This window comes from Schistocerca cancellata, chromosome 7 (assembly GCF_023864275.1).
Source record: "Schistocerca cancellata isolate TAMUIC-IGC-003103 chromosome 7, iqSchCanc2.1, whole genome shotgun sequence".
Taxonomy (NCBI): domain Eukaryota; kingdom Metazoa; phylum Arthropoda; class Insecta; order Orthoptera; family Acrididae; genus Schistocerca; species Schistocerca cancellata.
Genome location: NC_064632.1, coordinates 250,683,365 through 250,707,318, shown reverse-complemented (window position 1 = coordinate 250,707,318; position 23,954 = coordinate 250,683,365). Strand labels below are relative to the sequence as shown.

At 42.2% G+C, this 23,954-nt stretch overlaps 1 protein-coding gene across 1 annotated transcript in view; it reads right to left on the bottom strand.

The window, feature by feature from the left end:
* LOC126091917 (retinal rod rhodopsin-sensitive cGMP 3',5'-cyclic phosphodiesterase subunit delta-like) overlaps positions 1 to 20,748 on the bottom strand; it is a 47,664-nt gene extending 26,916 nt beyond the window's left edge. The window contains exons 1-4 of the mRNA XM_049907234.1: positions 20,560 to 20,748; positions 11,356 to 11,418; positions 11,116 to 11,251; positions 9,045 to 9,166 (exon numbers count right to left, since the gene is read on the bottom strand). Of these exons, the coding sequence (XP_049763191.1) occupies positions 9,045 to 9,166; positions 11,116 to 11,251; positions 11,356 to 11,418; positions 20,560 to 20,666 (428 nt within the window). The 5' untranslated portion in view covers positions 20,667 to 20,748. The remainder of the gene's footprint in view (positions 1 to 9,044; positions 9,167 to 11,115; positions 11,252 to 11,355; positions 11,419 to 20,559) is intronic.
* Between the last annotated feature and the right edge of the window lie 3,206 nt (positions 20,749 to 23,954).

Here is a 23,954-nt window from a genome sequence, read left to right as displayed (position 1 = left end):
GACGGAAGCGGACTCCGGGGGGCAGCAGGGCAGACACATACAACCCGTACTGACGGTCGAGAGAATCGGCGAAGAAGGACTGGTAAGAGGGGTGGTCGGGCATAGACGACAGCCGACAGGCATACCGACACAGCAGTACGTCGCGCCGGTAGGTCAATGGTAACTCGGCAGCTTCAGCATAAAGACTCTCGACAGGACTAGTGTAGAAGGCTCCGGTCGCAAGACGTATCCCCCGATGGTGGATGGAGTTGAGCCGGCGTAAGAGGGACGGATGAGTAGACGAAGCTCCCATAATCCAGCTTCGATCGGACTATGGACCGATACAAGCGAAGCAGGACAGCGCTATCCGCTCCCCAAGATGAACCGCTAAGAACTCTGAGGACATTAAGGGAACGTGTACAACGGGCCGCCAAATAAGAGACATGTGGAGACCAACACAGTTTGCTGTCCAACTTGAGCCCTAGAAACTTAGTTGTGTCCACGAATGGGAGAACAATGGGACCGAGATGTAAGGATGGCGGAAGGAACGCTTTATATCGCCAAAAGTTGATACAAACCGTCTTTTCTTCAGAGAACCGGAAGCCATTTGCCACGCTCCATGAGTAGAGGCTGTCTAGACAACGCTGAAGGCAGCGCTCCAGGAGGCATGTTCTCTGGGCACTGCAGTAGGTCGCGAAGTCATCGACAAAGAGAGAGCCTGAGACATTAGGTGGAATGCAATCCATAATTGGATTGATCGCGATGGCAAAAAGGGCTACGCTCAAGACGGAGCCCTGAGGCACTCCGTTCTCCTGGAGGAAGACGTCGGACAATACGGAACCCACACGTACCCTAAACTTTCGATCCGTTAAAAAGGAATCAATAAAAAGGGGCAGGCGACCGCGTAGGCCCCACCTGTGCATAGTGCGGAGGATACCTCCTCTCCAACAGGTATCATAAGCCTTCTCCAAGTCGAAGAACACGGCTACCGTTTGGCGCCTTCGCAAAAAGTTGTTCATGATGAATGTCGACAAGGTCACAAGGTGGTCAACAGCGGAGCGGCGGCGACGAAAGCCGCATTGGACATTAGTAAGTAGCCGTCGAGATTCAAGAATCCAGACTAACCGAGCATTAACCATGCGCTCCATCACCTTACAGACACAGCTTGTAAGAGAAATGGGGCGGTAACTAGAAGGAAGGTGTCTATCCTTCCCGGGTTTGGGTATAGGAACAACAACGGCGTCACGCCAACGCATGGGGACTTGACCTTCGGTCCAGACGCGATTGTAAGTACGAAGAAGGAAGCTTTTGCCTGCCGGAGAAAGGTGTGCCAGCATCTGAACGTGAATGGCATCTGGCCCCGGAGCAGAGGACCGGGACAGTGCAAGCGCACGTTCGAGTTCCCGCATAGTAAAGGGGGCATTATAGGTTTCCAGATTCAGCGAGTGGAAGGAAGGTCGCCGCGCCTCTTCTGCCTCTTTCCTGGGAAGGAAGGCAGGATGGTAATGGGCAGAGCTTGAAACCTCCTCGAAAAAGCGGTCAAAGGCGTTGGAGACAGCCACAGGATCAACAAGGACCGCATTACCTGAGGTCAGGCCAGGTACCGAGGAGTGGGCATTAATGCCCGACAACCAGCGCAGGCTACCCCAAACGACGGAAGAGGGAGTAAAACTGTTAAAGGAGCTGGTGAAAGAGGCCCAACAAGCTTTTTTGCTGTCTTTGATGACTCTACGGCATTGCGCTCGGAGTCGTTTGTATTCAATACAATTCGCCAACGTAAGATGGCGGCGAAAGGTGCGTAAAGCACGTCGGCGAGCACGGATAGCGTCCCTACAAGCCTCGTTCCACCAGGGGACGGAAACGCGACGTGAAGAAGAAGTAGTACGAGGAATGGAACGTTCGGCAGCATTGATGATAACAGCCGTTAGGTATTCGACCTGACTGTCACAACTGGGAAAATCGTGGTCCGGAAAGGTCGCCAGGGATGAGTAAAGTCCCCAGTCAGCTTTCAGTATGTTCCAGCTCGAAGGACGTGGGGATGGGGTGTGGTGCAGGAGACGAACGACACAGGGGAAGTGGTCGCTCGAATAGGTGTCAGAAAGGACATACCACTCGAACCGACGGGCAAGAGTGGTAGAACAGATCGAGAGGTCCAAGTGGGAGTAGGTATGAGTAGAGTCCGAGAGGAAAGTCGGGGAGCCGGTATTCAGGCAGACAAGATTGAGATGGTTGAAGACATCTGCCAAGAGTGAGCCTCTTTGACAGGATGCAGGAGAGCCCCAAAGGGGATGATGGGCATTGAAGTCGCCAAACAATAAAAACGGCAGGGGAAGCTGAACGATCAGGTGCATCATGTCAGCCCGACTAACAGCAGACGACGGTGGAGTGTAGATGGTACAAACTGAAAAAGTAAAAGCAGAAAGAGTAATGCGGACAGCTATTGCTTGGAGTGGGGTGGTCAATGGGATGGGATGGGATGGTAATAGACATCGTCCCGAATGAGCAACATGACCCCACCATGAGCTGGGATACCGTCCATAGGGGAGAGGTCATACCGCTCCGAGGTATAGTGGGTAAAGGCAATACGGTCAGTCGGGCGCAACTTGGTTTCCTGGAGTCCAAGGACGAGCGAACAGTGCAGGCGGAGGAGCAGTTGTAATTCCTCCCGATGAGATCGAATACCTCTTATGTTCCAATGAAACAACGCCATCGCTAGTCAAAAAGTCGGGGGAACGAGACGGGGGAAGAGCTGGTCACCTCGACGGCCGCGGAGGGCCAGGTTGCGAGGGAACAACGCTACAACCGACGGGAGGCGGATCCGGTTCGGTCGATTCGTCGCCAGCTGCGGCCGCTGTCCCTGGTTGTGTAGGAGGGGCAGCATCATTTGCCGACGAAAGGCCAGCTGAGCGCCTGGCAGCAGAGCGTCCCGGCGAAACTGAGGACGGCCGGGAGCAGCGACTCACGGATGGAGCGTCAGACGAAACGCGCCGGGGTGGAGAGGGGGATAGAGACTTCTTCTTGGAGGCCTTCTTGGAAGGCCGAGGAGGCACAGGGATGGTGGGCTGGACCCGAAGAAGGTCCTCACGCGCGGGGTCCGTTTTGGAACCCCGGACCTCGGAAGCTGGGGTCCGGAACGTTTCCCCAATGGACGCCTGAGAAGAGGATCGCTTCTCAGGTGGCGTGGGGGCAGAAGGAGGAGGAAGGGTGGCCCCTGGGGCAGAGGGGGTGGGGGCCACGGGGGAGGAGGATTTGGAAGGGAGGGATTTGGGAGGCGGAGGCAGAGCCCCCTGATGGGCGGAGGGGGGACAGGATAGGGGTGAGGATACCGCGGAAGGAGTGGACACAACTGAGGCAAACGAAGTGGTCAATGGCACGGGATGGAGGCGGTCGTACTTCTTCCTGGCCTCAGAATAAGACAGCCGATCCAAAGTTTTGATTTCTTGTATCTTCTTCTCCTTCTGATATGCGGGGCAGTCTGAGGATCTAGGCGAGTGGACGCCAGGACAATTAACGCACTGAGGTGGTGGGGTGCATGTATGTTCCTCACGAAGAGGACGTCCACAATCACCACAAAGGGGCTCAGCCTCAGACCGTGACGACATGTGCCCAAAGCGCAAACACCTAAAACAGCGCATAGGAGGCGGGACGTAGGGTCGCACGTCACACCGGTAGCACATCACCTTTACTTTCTCTGGGAGAACGTCCCCCTCGAAGGCGAGGATAAAGGCCCCGGTGTCGATGCGACGGTCTTTGGGGCCGCACTGGACTCGCCGGACGAAATGCACGCCTCGGCGCTCCAGGTTGGCCCTGAGCTCCTCATCAGATTGTAGCAGGAGGTCACGATGAAAAATAACCCCCTGCGTCCTATTTAGTGCCAGATGTGGGACAATGGAGACTGGGATGTCCCCTAGGTGGTCGCACGCCTGGAGCGCCGCCGACTGTGTGGCGGAGGTGGTCTTGATAAGAACGGACCCTGAACGCATCTTGCTGAGAGCCTCGATTTCCCCGAAGATGTCCTCAATGTGCTGAACAAAGAACATGGGCTTGGAGGTGGCGAACGTCCCCCCATCGGTTCGAGAACAGACCAAATAGCGGGGGAAGTACTTCGCTCCAAGCCGGCGGGCCTGTCCCTCCTCCCATGGAGTGGCCAAGGGGAAAAGGGCAGGAGAACCAGAACTAGAAACGGTACCTTTTCTTTTGAAAGACTCGGCCGCAGAGCGACCTGATACGTGGTGACGTTTCATCTGCGAAACGTCCGCCCCGATACCACCCACTCCGACCAGGGGCTCTCCCCACGGGCGCCACCCAGCCGCAGCAAGGGCCACCTGGCAGGATGACCACTGCCGGGAGTCCTGATGCCCCAAGGAGACGGGCATCTACTCCTTGGCCGACGTGGGGAGGGTGCAGCTCAGGTATCGGCAGTACGATCCCTGTGTTGTCAGGGGGCTACAACCTAGAGGGTACATGACGACCCCACCACAACGGGCTGGCTACCGTGCTGGATTTCTGGTGCCATGAAAAGTCCATCATGATCGCTGGTGCAGATGGAGACGCACTATGGGCGTAACTTGGACAACCCATAAGGCGTTTAGGCCCAATTTGAGGAATAGTGGGTATGGTTACAACGCCGGTGCAATGCTGAGTGCCAAGGTCTTAGTGCACTTAGGACCAGTGGTACACCACGTAAGGTGTCCTTCCCCAAAAGGCTCGTACTTCTGTAGAATTTTGAAAAATGGAGGTCAAACCCCAAGGGGGACCATCACATGGAAGGCCGAAACGGTTGAAACTCCTTTTAGTCGCCTCGTACGACAGGCAGGAATACCTCGGGCCTATTCTTACCCCGGACCCGCAGGGGGGGGGCCATGACGAGACTCTGCCATCTGGTGAACAAGATGTACGAGACAGGTGAAATACCCTCAGACTTCAAGAAGAACATAATAATTCTAATCCCAAAAAAAGTAGGTTTTGACAGGTGTGAAAATTACCAAACTATCAGTTTAATACGTCAAGGCTGCAAAATACTAACATGAATACTTTACAGACGAATGGAAAAACTGGTAGAAGCATCCACAGGGAAGTTCAGCCTGAATTCCGTAAAAATGTTGGAACACGCGAGGAAATACTGACCCTACAACTTCTCTTAGAAGATAGATTCAGGAAAGGCAAACCTACGTTTCCAGCATTTGCAGACTTAGAGAAAGCTTTTGACAATGTTGACTGGAACACACTCTTTCAAATTCTGAAGGTGGTAGGGATCAAATACAGGGAGTGAAAGGCTATTTACAATTTGTACAGAAACCAGATGGCTGTTATATGAGTCAAGGGGCATGAAAGGGAAGCAGTGGTTGGGAACAGACTGAAACAGGGTTGAAGCCTATCCCCAATGTTACTCAATCTCTATCTCGAGCAAGCAGTAAAGGAAACAAAAGTAAAATTTGGAGTAGGAATTAGAATCCATGGTGAAGAAAGAAAAACTTTGAGGTTCACCAATGACATTGTAATTCTGTCAGAGACAGCAAAGGACCTGGAAGAGCAGTTGAATGGAATGGACAGTGTCTTGATATAAGATGAATATCACCAAAAGCAAAACGAGGATAATGGAATCAGGCAATGCTGAGGGAATTAGATTACAAAATGAGACAAAGTAGTAGATGAGTTTTGCTATTTCGGCAGCAAAATAACTCATGATGGTCAAAGTAGAGAGGATATAAAATGTAGACTGTCAATGGCAAGGAAGGCGTTTCTGAAGAAGAGAAGGTTATTAACATCGAGTATAGATTTAAGTGTCAGGAAGCCATTTCTGAAAGTATTTGTGTGGAGTGTAGCTATCTATGGAAGCGAAACATGAACGATAAATAGTTTAGATAAGAAGAGAATAGAAGCTTTTGAAATGTGGTGCTGTAAAAGAATGCTGAAGATTAGATGGATAGATCACATAACTAATGAGGAGGTACTGAATAGAAGTGGTGAGAAGAGGAATTTGTGGTACAACTTGACTAAAAGAAGGGATCGGTTGGTAGGACATGTTCTGAGGCATCAAGGGATCACCTATTTAGTATTGGAGGGCAGTGTGGAGGGTAAAAATCATAGAGGGAGACCTAGGGATCAATACACTAAGCAGATTCACAAGGATGTGGACTGCAGCAGTTACTTGGTGATGAAAAGGCTTGCACATGATAGAGTAGCATCGAGAGCTGCATCAAACAAGTCTCTGGACTGAAGACCACAACAACAACAGATTAAGGTGAATTCTATGCACAACTACAATGGGTTGTGGACAAAGAGATTGCCATAGGACACCACATACTAACAGGAGATTTCAGTGGTAAAAATGGGTCAGGACAAAATAATAGCACATGGGAGCAAGAGCACTTGTGGTGGTGCAGAGAAAACTCTAAACAATAGTCACAGGTGTATAATAGAATTCTACAAGGAAAACGAACTGTTACCGAGATACTCCTTTTCCCCCACAAACAAGTGCATAGCATTACCCACAAAGTTGAAAGCAGAAATACTAAAAACATTACTGATTGCTTTATATGTCCCCAGAATTAAAGTTTATTAAACTGAAGGCATTTCAGAAGGAAGAAAGGAAGACTCTGAATGCAGAATTGTTGACAAGGCTGCAAAGTAGAACTAATGTGGATGAGGTTATTAATATCATGTGGATTAAGCTGTAGTTAGTACTAGTACAGTCAGCAAAAGACGTATGTGAGAACATAGTAGAGACAAGGAAGAGAAGAATAAGTTGATGGAGTGAGAATGTGAAGCAGGTGGTGAAGTAATATGAAGGGATGTTGGAAAAGATATATTGCATCTCATATGGTAAACAACAGGCTGGAGTGTAGGGAAAGAAGGAATGAAGTGAAGTGCATGGTGAAGGACTCTAAAAAGAAATCTTGGGAGGAATTTGGGAACATAGTTGAGGACAGAGCAAGAGGGAACACCACAAACAGCTTCTGGAAACTGCAAAAGCACTAAGAGGGAAATACAAAAAGCAAACAAAGACAATTAGGAATGGGATAAGCTAGTGTCAGAGAAAGCAGCAGTGCTCGAGGTGTGGAGAAGACACTATAAAGAAAAGTTTAAAAAAAGAGAAAAAAGACTGAGGGAATACAAGAAGAAGGAATTATCATTGGTCAATATGAAATTATGCAAGATAAATTTCATAAATTCTTTCTGACAAGCAAAAGCTGCATGAAGTTAACATAGACATAAGGGTAGCTATGCAAGAAGTGTTCAGTAACATCATAAGAGAGGTCTTATCTCCAGACTGTCAAAGAACACTAAATAGTTTTGGTGCTGTGTAAAATCCATTAGTGAAATAAAGCGATGTGTCCACATGCTCACTGATCACAATGTTAGGGAAGATAATAAAATACTAAATTATGTTTTCCAAAACAAAGCAGAGTATAATGCAGTTTCTGCTCTGGCCATCACACAGACAGGAAAATGACTTACATACAAATAAGTTATAACTGAACAGGAAATCAGCTAACATTTATCTTTAAGAAAAGTCCATTGGACTGGGTGCCTGTTAAATTCTGTGTTGAATATACAGGACAACTGCCCCTGCTTAAAGCAACAATTTACTGCAGGTCACAGAGAAATTGTACAAAACAAAAAGGACTTGTGTACCGTAGAGAGCCTTACTCACAAAATTCTGAGAGACCATGTTTAAAGACAAGCCCAAAAACTCTCTGATTCCTCCAAAAAGTCCCATGTAATGAGCAAGGCATGGAGAAAAGTTAGAGAAATTTGGAATTATGTAAAAAGGTGCCTGTATTTCTTCCTGTGTACCATTCAGAATGGGATAGGGAGAATGGGATAATTCTGGTGCACTGTGCAACCTCAATCACAACCTGCACTGTAGCTCACAGATTACATATCCAGATCTAGATTGTTGGTAAATGTCTCCATTTGTGCTGCAGAGATTAGTACCATTTATTGTTCTAGTTGAGATACGTAGTTGTTTGCTATGTGGGCAACTATTCCATTATGAAAGATTCCACGATGCCCTGTTATCCATTACTATGTTAAACCACTGGCTGCTGTAGATGTTATTGCTACATAACACACTGATTGCTGCATCATTATTGCCTAGTGAGTAAACCTGCACTAAGTAGCCTGTGCCTAAGGTTCTACCTGTGCTGGGATTACACCAGTGCCTGCCTCATCCTGTGCTGAATTCTAGAGTGTTTTCTATGATGTCTCCTTCTGTCACTTGAAATTTTGTCACTGCAGAGATGTACATTACTGTAGGCATAAAAATTAGTTTCCGGCTTGCAGCTTCCCTGTGAACTTACAGTTGTAATAAAATCTGCAGAGATGTACAGATGGCTTTTTCTTCTGTAGTGTTTGGTACAATTTTCATAGCCAATTCTGAAAGATGGTGTCACTTTCAGATTCTTTGGATTATCAATTAAATCTCTTGTCGAAACAAAAGACTGCCGCGCTACATCTGCTTAAGCAGATGTTACATGCCTTGGAACTGTTACTTTTAGAATCTATGGGAGAATTATAACTAGTGTCAACATCAAATAATTTGTCCTCACTGTTGTTCTCTGCGAGTATCTCCATGCTCTCTTTCTCAGTGTGACTACAGCAATCTGACATTTTATTTATAGAATACATACTGAGGAAAACACTGTGTTGCCAATGCTGATGAGCAACAAGACGTAAAAGGAAGTTGAATGCAGCAAAACGAGGTCGCAAAGTATCCAAACAAAACTTAGCAGCCAGAACTGTGTAAAGCTACCAAGATACGGAGCAGACATTCTGTTATAGGCATAAAATCATCAACAGAAAACATGAACCTCACTAGTGTTCAGGGGCCGATGCTACTTGCCAGTATACAACATTCCATAGTTATCAAGGAAACGGTTCCTTTTGTGGCATACATCTCATCTACTAGTATTGTGACAGAGTTCTTGAGGAGGGAGAGGGCAATTATTGTTCATCGCATAACATTACTGCTGAAACATAAGACAAAGATTCACTTTTCAAGCCAACAGCTTCAATAAAATCTATGTTACAATATTATAAACACTGATCGCAGCACTCACTTCAGCACGTTAGCAGGCATCATCTGTGACTCAGGAGCTGCTTCAAACATAGACTGCCATGTATTGGTAGAATTCGGGATAACATATCCAAACTCAAAAAACCATTCTTCTAGGCATCGTCCCTGCAATTGACAAATTTCTGAAATTAATTGTAGAACATTCTATATGATTTTATTTTCATTCATCTCAAAATTCATTATGGTCTGTTAATACAATGTGCTCTATATCAACTGCAAAAATACTGTCAGTAAAAATGGAACTGTAACCCCATCTGATAATTCAAAAATGTACCTTGCACTATTCACAGTTGCAAAACCTCAGAAACTGTAGCAATAGACCAATCAATAATTAAAGCTAAGCTTTTTTTCTCATTACTTTTGTTGTCTTTCTTGTACACTTCACTGTGATAAATGTACTGCCAGCAGCAAAAAAAAGAAGAAGAAAAAAAAGTTTTATCTCAATGAATGTAAGATTGATGGTTATTTATTTATACAACCCAAGATGAAAGTGAACACAATAGTGAAAAACTGTGGAATGCTAGGTTTATGCCCCTCTAAAATGTACTAAAGAAGACTCATTATGCTATCTGGAAGAGCTGCCTGAAATGACACACTTCCTCATTAGTTATATATGTGGCGAACATATGATAATTGTATATTTCATGCAAGGAAATTGGAAATTCTCCTTATGGGAATGGTTTCCTTTGGACTGCTTTCTCAACTTATGGTTTTCTCGAGACCTGTCACCTTATATTTTGTCCATTCAAAAATTTTTAGTACAGTAGTATTCTGTAGTACCACATATTAAACACCTTTAATTTCTTTTTTTGTAATCCCATGATGCACTTTCATACGATATTGTACACAAGATTTATAGTTTCGGCAACTTTTTCCCACAACACTCTCTTCGTATCTGACAGTAAAAGAGCTCTTTAGTTACTGAAAGCTTGTTTAATATGTCACTTTACCTCTGGTGTCTTCATTTGTTCAGTCACTTCATGTAATATTAATTGCTGCATAAGAGAATAAACTACTGTGCCATTTTAAAGTCACTATTCTGTTATCTACCAATCTCTCTCACTTACATCTTAGTTTTTCTTATCCTTAACTCAATTCAGAGTTCTACTGAGACTGTTCTATTCTTGGCCAAAGGCATATGACCGTATTATTAGTTTATTTTCCTTTAGCACTTATTCTCGACTCTGATTTTTGTTACTCTCTATTCTTAAGCACACTAGTTAAACATCGTGAGTGAAAGCATGTCAGCTTTACATATTTCTTAATATTAAAAGCTTTTGTTGGGACCCTATGTTTTTATGGATGTCTTAGATTACTGTGAATGAAAAATTATTTTAGATTGTGTGGAAACAAGGATTCACAGAATGGACTGCCTTGTAGAGTATCAATTCAGGAAATATTAATCTTGTTAATAGTCTTCACGGGTTTCTGCCGGACAGCAAACCTGTGAAGACTATTTACAACATATCCATGGGAAAGCTTGAAGAGTCAAATCTTAATCTTATTGACGAAGTTATCTTTTTCTCTGTTTTTCCATCTGCTTTTACTTGGTAAGTACATTTTCTCTATTAGTATCCCATGTGTGTATCAGAAAAAATTAACAAGTTGGGAAACAAGTAATGGAAGTAGTTGTGGATGAAATTCAAGCTTTCACATTTTAATACACCTTTATTTTTTCAGTCATTTCTTCTCCCATAATCTGTATATTTCATAAGTCCCATTTACAAACAACTTATTCCTCCCTTTGGTATTGCCAGCACATGTCCCTATCTTTTATTTATCTATACATTGCAGCTCAGAAATCCAAGAGAGTCATGACTGAAATCATCTAATGCTTCTTTATAGGGCAGTTCAGAAACCTGAAAGAGTCGTGATTAAAATCATTTAATTCTTCTGCTGCTTTAGTCCACTTCAGGAACTGACATGGACAGGCTTCTTACTCTGAAGAGTAAACAGTTCTCCCAACTAGTATTATTACAGAAGTGCAACTACCTTTGCATGAACAATAAAAAAAATACAACTAGCTAAAGGATACCAAGTGTATTATTTCAGACCTTAAATAGCACTTTCTGTTCTAATCTAAACTTCTCCATTGCTTCCGCAGATGAAAAATTTATTTCTCTTGAGACTGCCCGGCACTTTAGGATCTTCTTTGGAACTCTTGCTTCATGTTCAACATCTGGTACTGACCTGGAACATGATACATACATAATAAATAGGAATTATGCAATGTGAGGTCAAAAGAACCACGTACATAAACACACAATTGCCAATTTTTGTGAAGGGTAACTTACAAATCTTGATAGCCTTGCCACAGAATTTTTCCAGTGTCAGCATCTCTTAATACCATCCAGTTACTGAATATATTTGTTAGGAATAAACAGGTGAAGGATAGTGACAAACATTCACTTAATACCAAGTTATCACTGACAACCATTTCCTACAGGTGTGTGTTTTTACCATGGGATAACACACACGTAATGTCAAAAACTGTCTGAATTATAACCCATCATTTCCTGGGTTAAAATATACATTTCTTTGGTATCTACAAGTACACTGGAGTTTTGGTAATGTAGCCATATTCAAGAGAATGTTTGGTTTATTACAGGTGAAATACAAAATCTAAAACATCCAGCTGTTACCTGTAGCTCTGTTCACATACCAATAGCTTTGTTATGGTGAGTAAGTAAACTATTGCAAATGCAATATCAGCTGCCCTCACATCTGCCTGTTTGGGTAAACATAGCTCGTGATGTGCCCTGCCTCCCCCCCCCCCCCCCTCCCAATGCACAATGCAGCAGCAGATGGGCATGGATAGGAGCATGCATCATTCCATCATGCTACTAAAGTAGCTGTACACTGCACAGTACAAAATGTACATTATGCAACAAATTTCATAGTTTTTAACATGGTTTATGTTCACTCGTCTAAAACAATATGTTCCATTCCCTACCTCACCCTGTTAGGCTTTTTTCTTTTTTCTTTCAGTAGCCCATTTAACTGCAAAACATAAGAGACAGTTACTTTTACATTTATAACATTAGTTATGGAAGTACGGATTATACATGTTGTGGATTGTATAAGCATTGCATTCATTATGTAGAATCATATTTTGTAGAACATAACAACCAATACAAGCATTTTCACAAATATGGTAAAGTTCAAAAGTCAAAGAGAAAATATTTTTCCAAAATTCAGATCATATTTTTCAAATCAATGAACATCATGTACTACACGCTTTCTAAAGTAACCCACGTTCTTCCACAATGTTCAAGGTATCTCCACACAAAATTTCATCGAAATCAGTTGTACTGTGCAAGAGTCCTCTTTCTTCTTTTGAGTGACCAACCAATGGTTGTGTTACATTTTGAGTATTATGTACCTAACACGTATTTCAGACAGTAACCTGAAAATTTTTCACAGCTGAAACTATAAATTATTGTGAATGCAGTTCTGCATGAGGCAGCTCAGGATTCTCAATAATGAAATCGTCCTTCGTCTGTGCTACAAATGCTGTGCAGGGTTCGTCTCCCTTTACCCGGCCTTGAGGCTTAGGCTTGACTGTTTTCCTGTCGTGTTTGACTCTCTTAACCAGAATGCTCAATTTGAAGATGACAGGGACCAGCTTTTTATCTCTCACCAGCTAAAGCCCAAACAGAATAAACTGTCATAGGCTATACCACATTTGTCTTTGAGGACAATGTAGTAAGTTTTTCCAGCACAATCGTTAAGGAATTCCCTTAATCCTGTTGAACAAAAAGAGGTCACAAAGAGATGGACAGAACAAACTATTCCAACCAATGACAGCCAGTGTGGCAGACTGTCATTACACAAAAAATTTGTGATCACTGTGGACACTATTTGCAACTAAAATTATGTCTTAATTTCATTCATAATAATCAAAGTATTCTGAAAAGCCTGAAACTGTGTCATTAACATATAAATAAGAAAAAACTGTGGCAGTTACATTTTTTCACACATAATACACCACTTTTAGGAATTTATTCCCATTTTCTAGTGGTGTCATATGAGATTCCTGGGTGTGTGTTGTTCTGGGACACCAATGAAAATGTTTGCACTTGAAAACGGTTTTGCGTTCCTGAAACATGTTGTGCTATGCATGAAAAAATGTAACTGGTGCAGTGTTTATTTTTTAACTTGTTAAAACAATGTCTGTACCTTCATACAGCCTGACAACAGATATAAATTAATCTGGAAGTGAAGAAATGCTATTCAATACCAGGAATACTCACAGCCCTGTAAGAATGTTCTGTAAAATGCATTACCCTTTCAGATATTAAAATATGGTATTCAAGGAATGCAAAGGGAAAAATTGTTCACGCTTGTGTCTCAACACTTACACATCAATTCTACACAAGCTGGCAGTTTACGTGCTGCAAATCTCTTCACCACAGAATTATACAGTGTGTACTACAGCAATTTCATTTTGGTTGGTGATGAAGTGCAGATCTGTTAGAGAAGAAAAGTGTGGTAGAAATATTCCACAAGTTTACCACCAAATACCATCGACATCCTTCATCTGTAGAATCTTAGATCACATTCTGAGCTCAACCTTCAAAAGGGTAGCTTAAACAGAATGACTTTTTCCGACTTAAACAGCATGGGTTTCAACAGCAAGTCATTCAAAACCCAAGTCCTGCTTTTCTCACTTGATGCCGTGAAAGCCAGTGATCAAAACAATCTGATAGTTACAGTTTTTCTTGAGTTCTGTACAGCATCCGACTTGGTGCTATGCCAATGTTTATTACCAAAAGTATGAACATATGAGGTAGCAAACAAAATCTGTGACTGGACTGAGGATTTCTTGAGAGGGAGGATGTATTATGCTATCTCAGGTAAAGAGTCATCAACACAGGTTGAAGTAACTTTAGGTGTGCCCCTTCTGTTTCTTTTTCACGTTAATCACCTGGGAGGCAACAATAATAGTAAGCTCAGATATTTTGGAGATTATGCAATTATCTATCGTGAAATATGATTTGAAAAAAAGCTGCAACAATATTCAGACAGATCTCAAAAAGATTTCGAATTTGTGCAAATGATAATAACTTGCTCTAAATGTTAAGAAATCCTATGGCTACAATATCAAAGAAGCACAGTTGGAGTCAATCATCCCAGAAATATCTAGGTGTAACAATCTGTAGGGAAGTGGAATAGAATAATCATATAGGCTCAATTGTACGTAAAGAAAGGGGCTGACTTCAGTTCTTTGATAGAGTACTGGGAAAATGCAGTGAGTCTACAAAGGCTTACAAACCACTCATGTGACCATACCGTAATACACCGTGACACCCATACCAATTAGGACTCTCAGGGAATGGTGAAACAATACAAATATGGAAAGCATGAATGCTCACAGGTTTCAGTTATCCATGGGAAAGCATAATGCTGATGCTGAAAAAACTGAACTGGCCAGTTCTTGGAGATGGATGACAGCTATCTTAATTACAGAGTTTCTAGACCCAATATTATGTAATGAATCTACGATTGTACTACAATCTCCTCCATACAGATCCAGTAGGCTCCGAAAAGACAAGACTAGAATAACCATAGTGCTCACAGTGGCATTTAAGAAGCCATTCTTCCTGCACTCCATATGTCAAAAGAACAGGAGAAACCTCTATCACACAGTTCACAGAGGAATGGAGAGTATGGTTGTAGGTAGGGAAATTCAAGCCTTAAATACCAACCGAAGCCTGGGGTCTGTAACAAGTTGGAAAATATTGTTTTATTGCCTGGGGAAGCATACAACTGCTGCTACCCATGGAATCTCTGCATCTTATCAAAACCATTTATGTGTTTGAGTAAAAAATGAAAACGACAAGACCTATGGATTGATTTGAAAATGGGTAATGTGCTTCAGTGCAGCGTAATTTCCAAGAACGTTCGCCTATCGAAGCTGCGGCCTCCAAACTTATAGGTATCAAACGTGCGCTTATAAATCGGTCACACAACTGTGGTGGCGGGCGTTATGATAAATTATTTGTGAGTTGCTAGGGAAATCTACACAACTTATGTCTGTAGTGAGTTGGGATGTCTGTGGTGGTAGACATTTCTTCAGCCGATTGCCTCACATGGTAATATCTAATTTCATGCTTATGTAATGTAGAAAATTGTTTGAATGTTTGTCAGAAATATGGACTCATACTGGATGACAAAAGGAGGGACTGTGTAGACTGAGGTGGGGCAAAGTCTGTAAAAGTTTGTAAGAAGAGTTCCGATTGTGAAATACATTTACAACTTCATTGTGGAAACTGTGGTACACGAATGACTATCAGGAAGAATACATGGTAACTTCATTGTGGAAACTGTGATACACGAATGACTATCAGGAAGAACACATGGTTTGATTATTCCAAATTATCAATCCAGAACAGCATAAATCTTGTATCTTGCTGGATTAGGGACTACACTCTGCAAACAACAGCATTGGAAACTGACTTATATAACAATACCGTGTGCGACTATTTTGGATACTGCACAGAAGTGTCTTATAGTGACGAATGAGAGTGTATCAATTGGTGGACCAAATAAAGTAGTTGAAGAGGATGAACACACAAAGAATGAAATCAAATATATTTGGGTATTTGGTGATATAGAACAAGAGTCCTGGAAGTGTTTTGTGGTTAAGAGTGTTCTCCAGAGACAAGGTGACTTTAGTCAGTTTGATAAAGCACTTATACTGCCCGGTAGCAAAGTGATTATAGACAGATTTCAATCATACAACACATTGAAAGCACAAGGATTCAACCACGAGTTCGTGAACCATTGTGTAATGTTCATGTATTCTGATGTTCCCAGTGTGCACACACAGAACATCGAGCGGCTGATGAAATTAGTGAAATTTTCCATTAAAAGTGCAGGGTGTTTGGGAGGAAGAGAACAACTCCACTTGTTTCAGTATCTGTATTTCCATAACTTGTGGTTGCAAGGAAAAGTTGATGCATGTGATACTCTACACATATCTTTGCGTGACATATGCAGTGTCTAACCAAGGTTATAGCCAAAAGGTAATGCTTCCTGTAGCATATACATCAAATGGACTTTCTCATGATGATCAATCACATGGTACAGTAGCCGTTATGATGTGGAACGTGATGAGTCAGGAAGTCATTTCCTTTGCAAGTACAAGGATTTTTGCTGACACTTTTTTTTGTTGTTGTTGCTGTAGTGACCACTGTAAACACAGCACAAAGCCCCCGCCACTAGTAGCATGATTGATTAGAATTGCACATTCGATATCTATTGTTTGGAGCTCACAGCTTCTATACGCAAACATTCTTGGAAATTACCTAGTGCAGTAAGAAATCACTATTGCAAATTCAATTTAAAATCAGCACTATATACGGCACACACTACATTTCATCTACGACACTGAGTAAAGATATTCTCTTCCCCACTGGCATCTAAAAAATAAGAAAAGTTCCTTACAGTAAGCAATGCAACTTTGCAAACACATTTTAGAAAAAACAAATAGGCCTAGTACCATTATGACCTGATTTGGATTTTATATATACTGAGAAGAGTAATGAAGGACGATTAGGGTTTAATGCCTCGTGGTCATTAGAGATGGAGTACAAGCTCAGAATGTTTCAAGGATGGAGAAGGAAATCAAGCATGCCCTTTCAAAGGAACAAATCTGGCGTTTGCCTGGAGACATTTAGGGAAATCACAGAAAACTTGGATATGGCTGGCTGACTGCGGAATTTTACCATAATCCTCTGAAATGCAAATCCTGTGTGCTAACCACTGCGCCACCTCACTTGGTTTGACAAGTCCAATGTCTTGCCTTAGGCTGTGAAACGTAAGAAATCGGGTAGTGTGTTAGTCACAACTTCAAAAGAATATTTTATGAATCTTCTCCATCTAGAGACCATGGCTGTTCATGTACACTGTAAAGTGTGGCCTCATAACTTTAATTTACATTGTTGTCACTAGTATTCTGTTAGCTACACCATGTAGTTCAAAACCTTTTAGTGGACCAAAATGGTTTTCTAAACTTTATTATTTAATGTAAATTAAACACTAAAACTGCACATAAATTATAAAGTTTCTTTTTTCTATAAACATGCAAATTATAGGGAAATACGGAAGCATCCGATTCCACCTGTCTGCTTTGACCTATGATGTCACAAATATGGCGGAAACGACCATCCACTATGACTCCAATATAATGCCTATGACGTCATTCCATAAACATGACAACAAATACGAAAATACATTGTAAATCCAACACACCCACCTTCCACAAAAAACCTAATCAAACTAACGGGACAAGCGTGGGAAATTGGGGGTTTTTGGGTGGGGACAAACTAAATATAAACAAAGATGATGTGACTTACCAAACGAAAGTGCTGGCAGGTCAATAGACACACAAACAAACACAAACATACACACAAAATTCAAGCTTTCGCAACAAATGGTTGCTTCATCAGGAAAGAGGGAAGGAGTTTTCCCACGTGGAATGTTTCCCTCTATTATATAAATATAAATAAATTTAGACACCACCATACCAAACCACACTAAACAATGAAAAAACCAACAACACAAAAATCCGCAAATTCCACTAAACACAAAATCCTCTGGAATCAGACACTTCCCTTGACCTACATAGCTCAACCGCAATTCGCGATACCACCTTGAAAGCCCCCAAAAATTACACCACCTAACCAACACCTACAAAAACAAAATTGGAATCTAACACTTTCATTGACCTATATAGCTCAACAGCAGCTCCTGATACCAGAACACCCGAAGCCACAACCATACATTGGAATCTAACACTTCCCTTAACCTATATATCTCAACAGCAACACCCACAGCCACGACCACACATTGGAATCTAACACCTCCCTTCACTTATATAGGTCAACAACAGATCCCGATACCAGAACACCCACAGCCACAACCACCCATTGGAATCTAACACTTCCCTTCACCTATATAGGCCAACAGCAGCCCCTGATACCAAACCACTTAGAACTACAGCCACACCTTGGAATTGAACAGTTCCCTTCACCTACATACGTCAAGAGTCGCTCTCAATACTAGAACACCCACAGATACGACCACACATTGGAATCGAAAACTTCCGTTGAACTACATACCCAGAAACCAATGCACCACACCAAATCACCAATACCACACAACTCAGAACCACTCCACCAGCCAGAACAACACAAAACAAATACACTAAAAAAAGAAAAATAAAAACATACCACAACAATGTTCCGGCATCGCAACCTAAGTCAGCCACCACAATCCCACAGGCACCCACTCAGCCACAAACAAACACAAACACACACACACACACTAACAAAAAAATACGCAACGAAAAGAAAGACCCTCACCCGACCCACAACCCAAAATAAAATACCCATTAAAAAAAAAAAATCCTCAATCACGCACTACAACTCAACAAAAACTGCAACGAAATAGATCCTCCACAACTAAATCACAAACCAACACCCCCCTCCCCCAAACACTATCAACAACTAAACCCACCCTCCCATGAGCCGCTGCCACCATCCACACAAACAACCCTAACTAACCACATCTGTACATCTCACTGATAGCCTTTTTTTAAATAATAATAATAATAATAATAATAAAATATAGCCCTCAGGGATGCTCTTCCGTGAACAGTACTCATCTAATTGAGACTGAAGGTTAGAAGAGCGCCTCTTCCCTCTCACAAGCACTGAATCAACGACCACCCACAACCCCTCTATGGTATTTGTACAAGCCCCTGTCTCATAAGTTTTAAACTTTTAAACTATGGTTCACTACTAAATGATTGTACCCCCCTCTCACCCAACCCCCTATAAGAAGAGAAAGCATCAGAAACTACAGTAGAACCCAATTCTATAACTCGTCAATTAACCCCACTAATTCCCTCTTATTCCGCCACTCCAAAACCCTGAAAACACATTCCGAAGACCCAACCTGATACAACGCCCCCCCCCCCCCCCACACACCAACCACAGGTTTACCCCTCCCATGCTTTCTTTCCCAAACTGCAACACATCGACCTCTGCCAGAACCCCAGGCCCACCCAACTTACCCTTGTACTTAATAAACTCCGAACACACTTCACGACAAAACGAAAACCAGTCAAGCACACTCCTCTCAGTCATATCAGTCTCATGAACACAAAAACTGTGAGAGGATTTATAACAAAAGTAGTATGTCTACAACACAATCTCACGCATGCCCAACCTAGACTTCTCGAACCATGAACCGCGACGTATGGAGCGCCATTGGTTATCCCTATGACACTGCCACATACAACCGTCCCTGGTCCAAGATGCCAGAACTTTTGCCAATTTCATGTCATGAGCACAAACAGCACACTTTACGACCTCCGCCAACAAGCCAAACAGCTGCAGAAACTTAACCAGCTCCATCGGACTTGCCCCCATCTCAGCATGCAAATGCACACTTAATTTTATCAGTCATATCCATACCTAACAACAGCAGCAACAACAAATTAATTTACTCAAATTAACACAAGACCTACACTGAACAACACTACAATAACTTTCACACAACAAACACTAAATCTTTAACTCACTGAAAACAATTCCTCTCCACACACAGCCAAAACCAGAACCACCTAGAACAAGCAGTAACACCAAACTGAACTCAATACAGCACACAACACGAAACCCCTAAACACACCACCAGAGGGCACAACGAACAGCAACACAACTACACCTACTAATACGCCACACTCACAAACCATACTCCGCGCTGTACTTCCGTGGACCCAATTCCAGCCTTGAATACACAGATGATTTATACAGTGGATTCATTGTCCACAAGTCTTACACATCAGTATAGCAGTACTGATAGCCCCGGTTGTAACAATGAGTACTGCTTCTAGTGGAAAGGGGCAGTTAGTTGACAGGCCTAACTTTTTTTTTCCTTTAACAAGGGCCCTCACAGAATTATCTAAAAACAGCTCGGGCGTGATATTAGGCCACCCAGATATCTTGTTTTGGTGACAGACTGATCTGTAGCATGGTCCGATGTCAAGGTTAGGTTGCAACATCATAATCTGGTTGAGAGTTGGTGAAGGCAACGAATGTGGATACCAAATACAGGTTGCGGTACCAGACTGGCCAGAAGCGTAGCCTAATGTCTACGTTCACGCCACAATTAACGCAAATTTAGTCATAAAAACTAAAACCTGCAAGGTAAATTCCAAAACCTATATTGGATTATGGGCAAGGCGCCACCGAGTACTTTGATGCTTCTTATTCACATTTATTGCAAATAAACAAAGAAGAACGGAAGGAGGGTCCGCTATGTGATGCTGGACCACCCTGAAATAACACACAGAAAACACTTTCTGTTACAGTTTTCCGTTATGTGTAACATCCGACTTTCCTGCAAGGCCAGACATACTATAAACATGCAGACGAAGCAACAAAAGCAGCAAGAAATGCATCTGTGCCACGGAACACTTGAAAGGATACACCTGGAACCCTTTCATAATCTCTTCACCCCTATGCGGTGCCTTAGTGAGTTCTGAATCCTCCGACTCTACTGTCGTTTCCGCTGCTGATTCTGTGCTGTCCTCCATAATCGAACATTGAACTCACAACACAACTATAAACACAATTGTAGGCCTGCAGCGGGCTACATCCATAAACAACCACAGCAGGTAGCAGAACACACACTGACGCAAAGAAAAACGTTTTCGAAGATATTACTACATAGGTGGACACGCATGCGCAAGCGCATGCGCGTGTGCGTGTTGAGAATTCATAGCGAAACTTGCTGGAAACGAAGCTTTATTCATGCTAGATCTCTTTTTATAAGGATATAGGACATGTCAAAGTATTTACAAGTTTAGATCAATTTAAAATAAGCTAATTCGTATAGACATATATTTACAGACTTCTAGTTAGGGACAATCATTAGATTTACTCCTGGATACAATACTTTTTTTACAAATAACTTACCAAATAATGTAATGCCACACAGTTCACTCATATCTCACTATCAGTCACTACACACACTATACACACATTGTTTCATAACACTTCACTCATTACACACACACACACACACACACACACACACAAGAAGGAAGAAATATTAAGCCCCGTTTCCAAGGGTTGTGAAGCCCCATCGATTAAGAACAACAAGGCTTCTCGCAAACTGGATTTTGATACATAAAAATTACTGTTAGAAATCGCATAGTATTTTTTTAAAAAGAAACTTAAAAAAAATACTTTTCACGTATGGAGAACTCGAGGAATGAATGTTTAAACGTTTCTGGGCGTGGTGTAATAATCTAGGAGGGCGCAATGAAAAGTAAAAATGCCTCCGAATTTTTTATCTGAAAACTCTTAAAGCTTTGTAAATATAACAAACGTTGTTGATAGTCTACACCTTTATTCTTCACGTCTACACATTTATGGCTCAGCATAGTTACCTTGGGGACGAACACATTTCTCCCAAAATGAGTTGTTTTAGCCAACTACAGCTTATCTCCGTCTGCTAAAGAGATACAACGTAGTAGTCAGGCAACAACTTTTTATTTCCTGAAGCCCGAACACCAATCAACTGAAAAATCTGAGCCAATATAAAGAATACTAATAAAAATCAAAGAGGAAAGCAGATTGTTTGTGCACTCGTCACCATAGAATAATGCTGCGTTTCATTGTGCACGCACAGATGTTCTTCTGGCGACTCCTGACTCCCAAACACCCCAAAATATGGGGGCTGCAGCGGTGACTTTACAGTGTCTGTCCATAGCGTCACATGTGTACATGACCGCAGATTTTTGTACACGAACATGGTTACCGCCCTATGTCTCGAGACAGCAGGTGGGCGAAGTCTGGCCATATGCTCGCGCACCGTTTGCAGTACTTAAGGCAATTCAATCTCTCGTGCTTCAGTTTGATTGGTGAAAAATTGTGTGGACAGTCTTAGGGGCTCACCATGAACAAACTCTGCACTGGATGCTCCTAAATCTGCTTTTAATACGGTACTAAGGCCTAACAAAACCAGTGGCAAAGCTAATGACCGAGACTGCACATGGCACATTAACGTGGCTTGTAACGTTCTATGCCAGTGTTCCACCATTCCATTGCTTGTTTGGCGGTAAGCTGTGGTATGATTATGGTGGAAACCACAGAGGTTGGCCAATTTTGGGAATATTCCGCTATCTTGAGACATGGGGCGGTAACTATGTCCGTGTACAAAGATCTAAAGCCATGTACATATAGAGACACTGTCAAGTCACATCAATCCATCTGCTAAAGAGATACAACATGGTAGTCAGACAACAACTTTTTATTTTCTTAAGTTCCAACACCAATCAAATGAAAAATCTAAGTCAATACAAAGAATACTAATAAAAATCAAAGAGGAAAGCAGATTGTCTGTGTGCTCATTCCCACAGAATAATGCTACATTCACAGACATTCTTCTGGCGACTACCACACCATCACTGTGGAATGTTTGATTTCGTTGATACAGCCGCAACCTTATTCGATTGCTCTGCTTCATCACTATCAAAGTGAAGTTCTTTGAGTTCTGGAAACAGATGAAAATCCGATGGGGCCAGGTTGGGACTGTATGGAGGATGATCGAAGACATTGTACCCAAGGCATCAGACTGATGGAGATGTCGGGGCGCTGGTGTGTGCTCTGGCATCGTCACGCTGATGGAGAGGGTGCTCCATGTGTGGACGAACTCTTCGAATTCGAAGCTGGATTATCGTGCACTATTTCTCATGCACCCACATAGTTGCGTTACTCACTGGCGTGTTACAGGCTACAATTTGGAACCCTCCAATAGCAGAGGGCTACAAATATGTAGAAATGAAGAATAAATAATGTTTGTTTTATTTAAAAAACCTAAAAAGTTTTCACATAAGAAATTCGGAGGCATTAGTTTTCAGCATGCCCTCATTATCTTGTACTCATGATCCCTTTGATAATTAGGGGATTGTAGTATGCCGTATGCCTAGATTCTACATTTTTTAAAGTTGGTTCTTGAAACTTGGAAGTAAGCTTTCTCTGGACAGCTGTGTCTATCTTCATGTGTGTCCCAGTTCAGTTTCTTCAGCATGTTCGTGACATTCTCCCATGGGTCAAACAAACCAGTGATCATTCGTGTTGTCCTTCTTCATATACGTTCAGAATTCCCTGTTGGTCCTATTTGGTTTGAGTTCCAAGCAACTGAATAATATGCTAGGATCTTTCGCATGAATGTTTTTTAAGCAGTCTCATTTGTAGACTAACTTCATTTCCCTAGCATTCTACCAAAAACCGAAGTCTCTCACTTGTTTTAACTATAACTGAACCTATATGATTGTTTTGTATTGTATTGTATTTATTGGTCCTGTTGTCTGCAAAATCATTTTTTACGTAAGGCATTGGACAAGTGAAGTTACAGGTACACTTCTGAAAGTGATTTCTAGGCATAGTTATTAAAGGTTACATAAAAACACTTTATTCATAAAGTATTTATATAGCACGCTTCATAAATTTAAATATTCTGCAATGGAGAAAAAGCAGTGATGCTGTAAATACGACTACAGAGATTTTTCGAAGCTTTTGACCGCAGTAATAGCTTTTGTGTTTTCAGGAAATTTGTTGTTAAGCTTAACTCCCATGTGGAAAGTACTTTTAGGGCACAGATATGTGTTGATTTGGGTTATATGTAAATTTTTGTTTTTTGGTAAAGTGGTCATTCATATCACAGTTTTTTTTGCAGTCCTTACCTAGCACATTTATTTCAATGAATATAAGAGTTTCCACAAAATATACACATGGTAATAGAATAATAACAGATTTCTTAAACAGAGGTTTGCAAGAGTTTACAAGGGTATTTGAAAATTGTTTTCCTAAGAAAA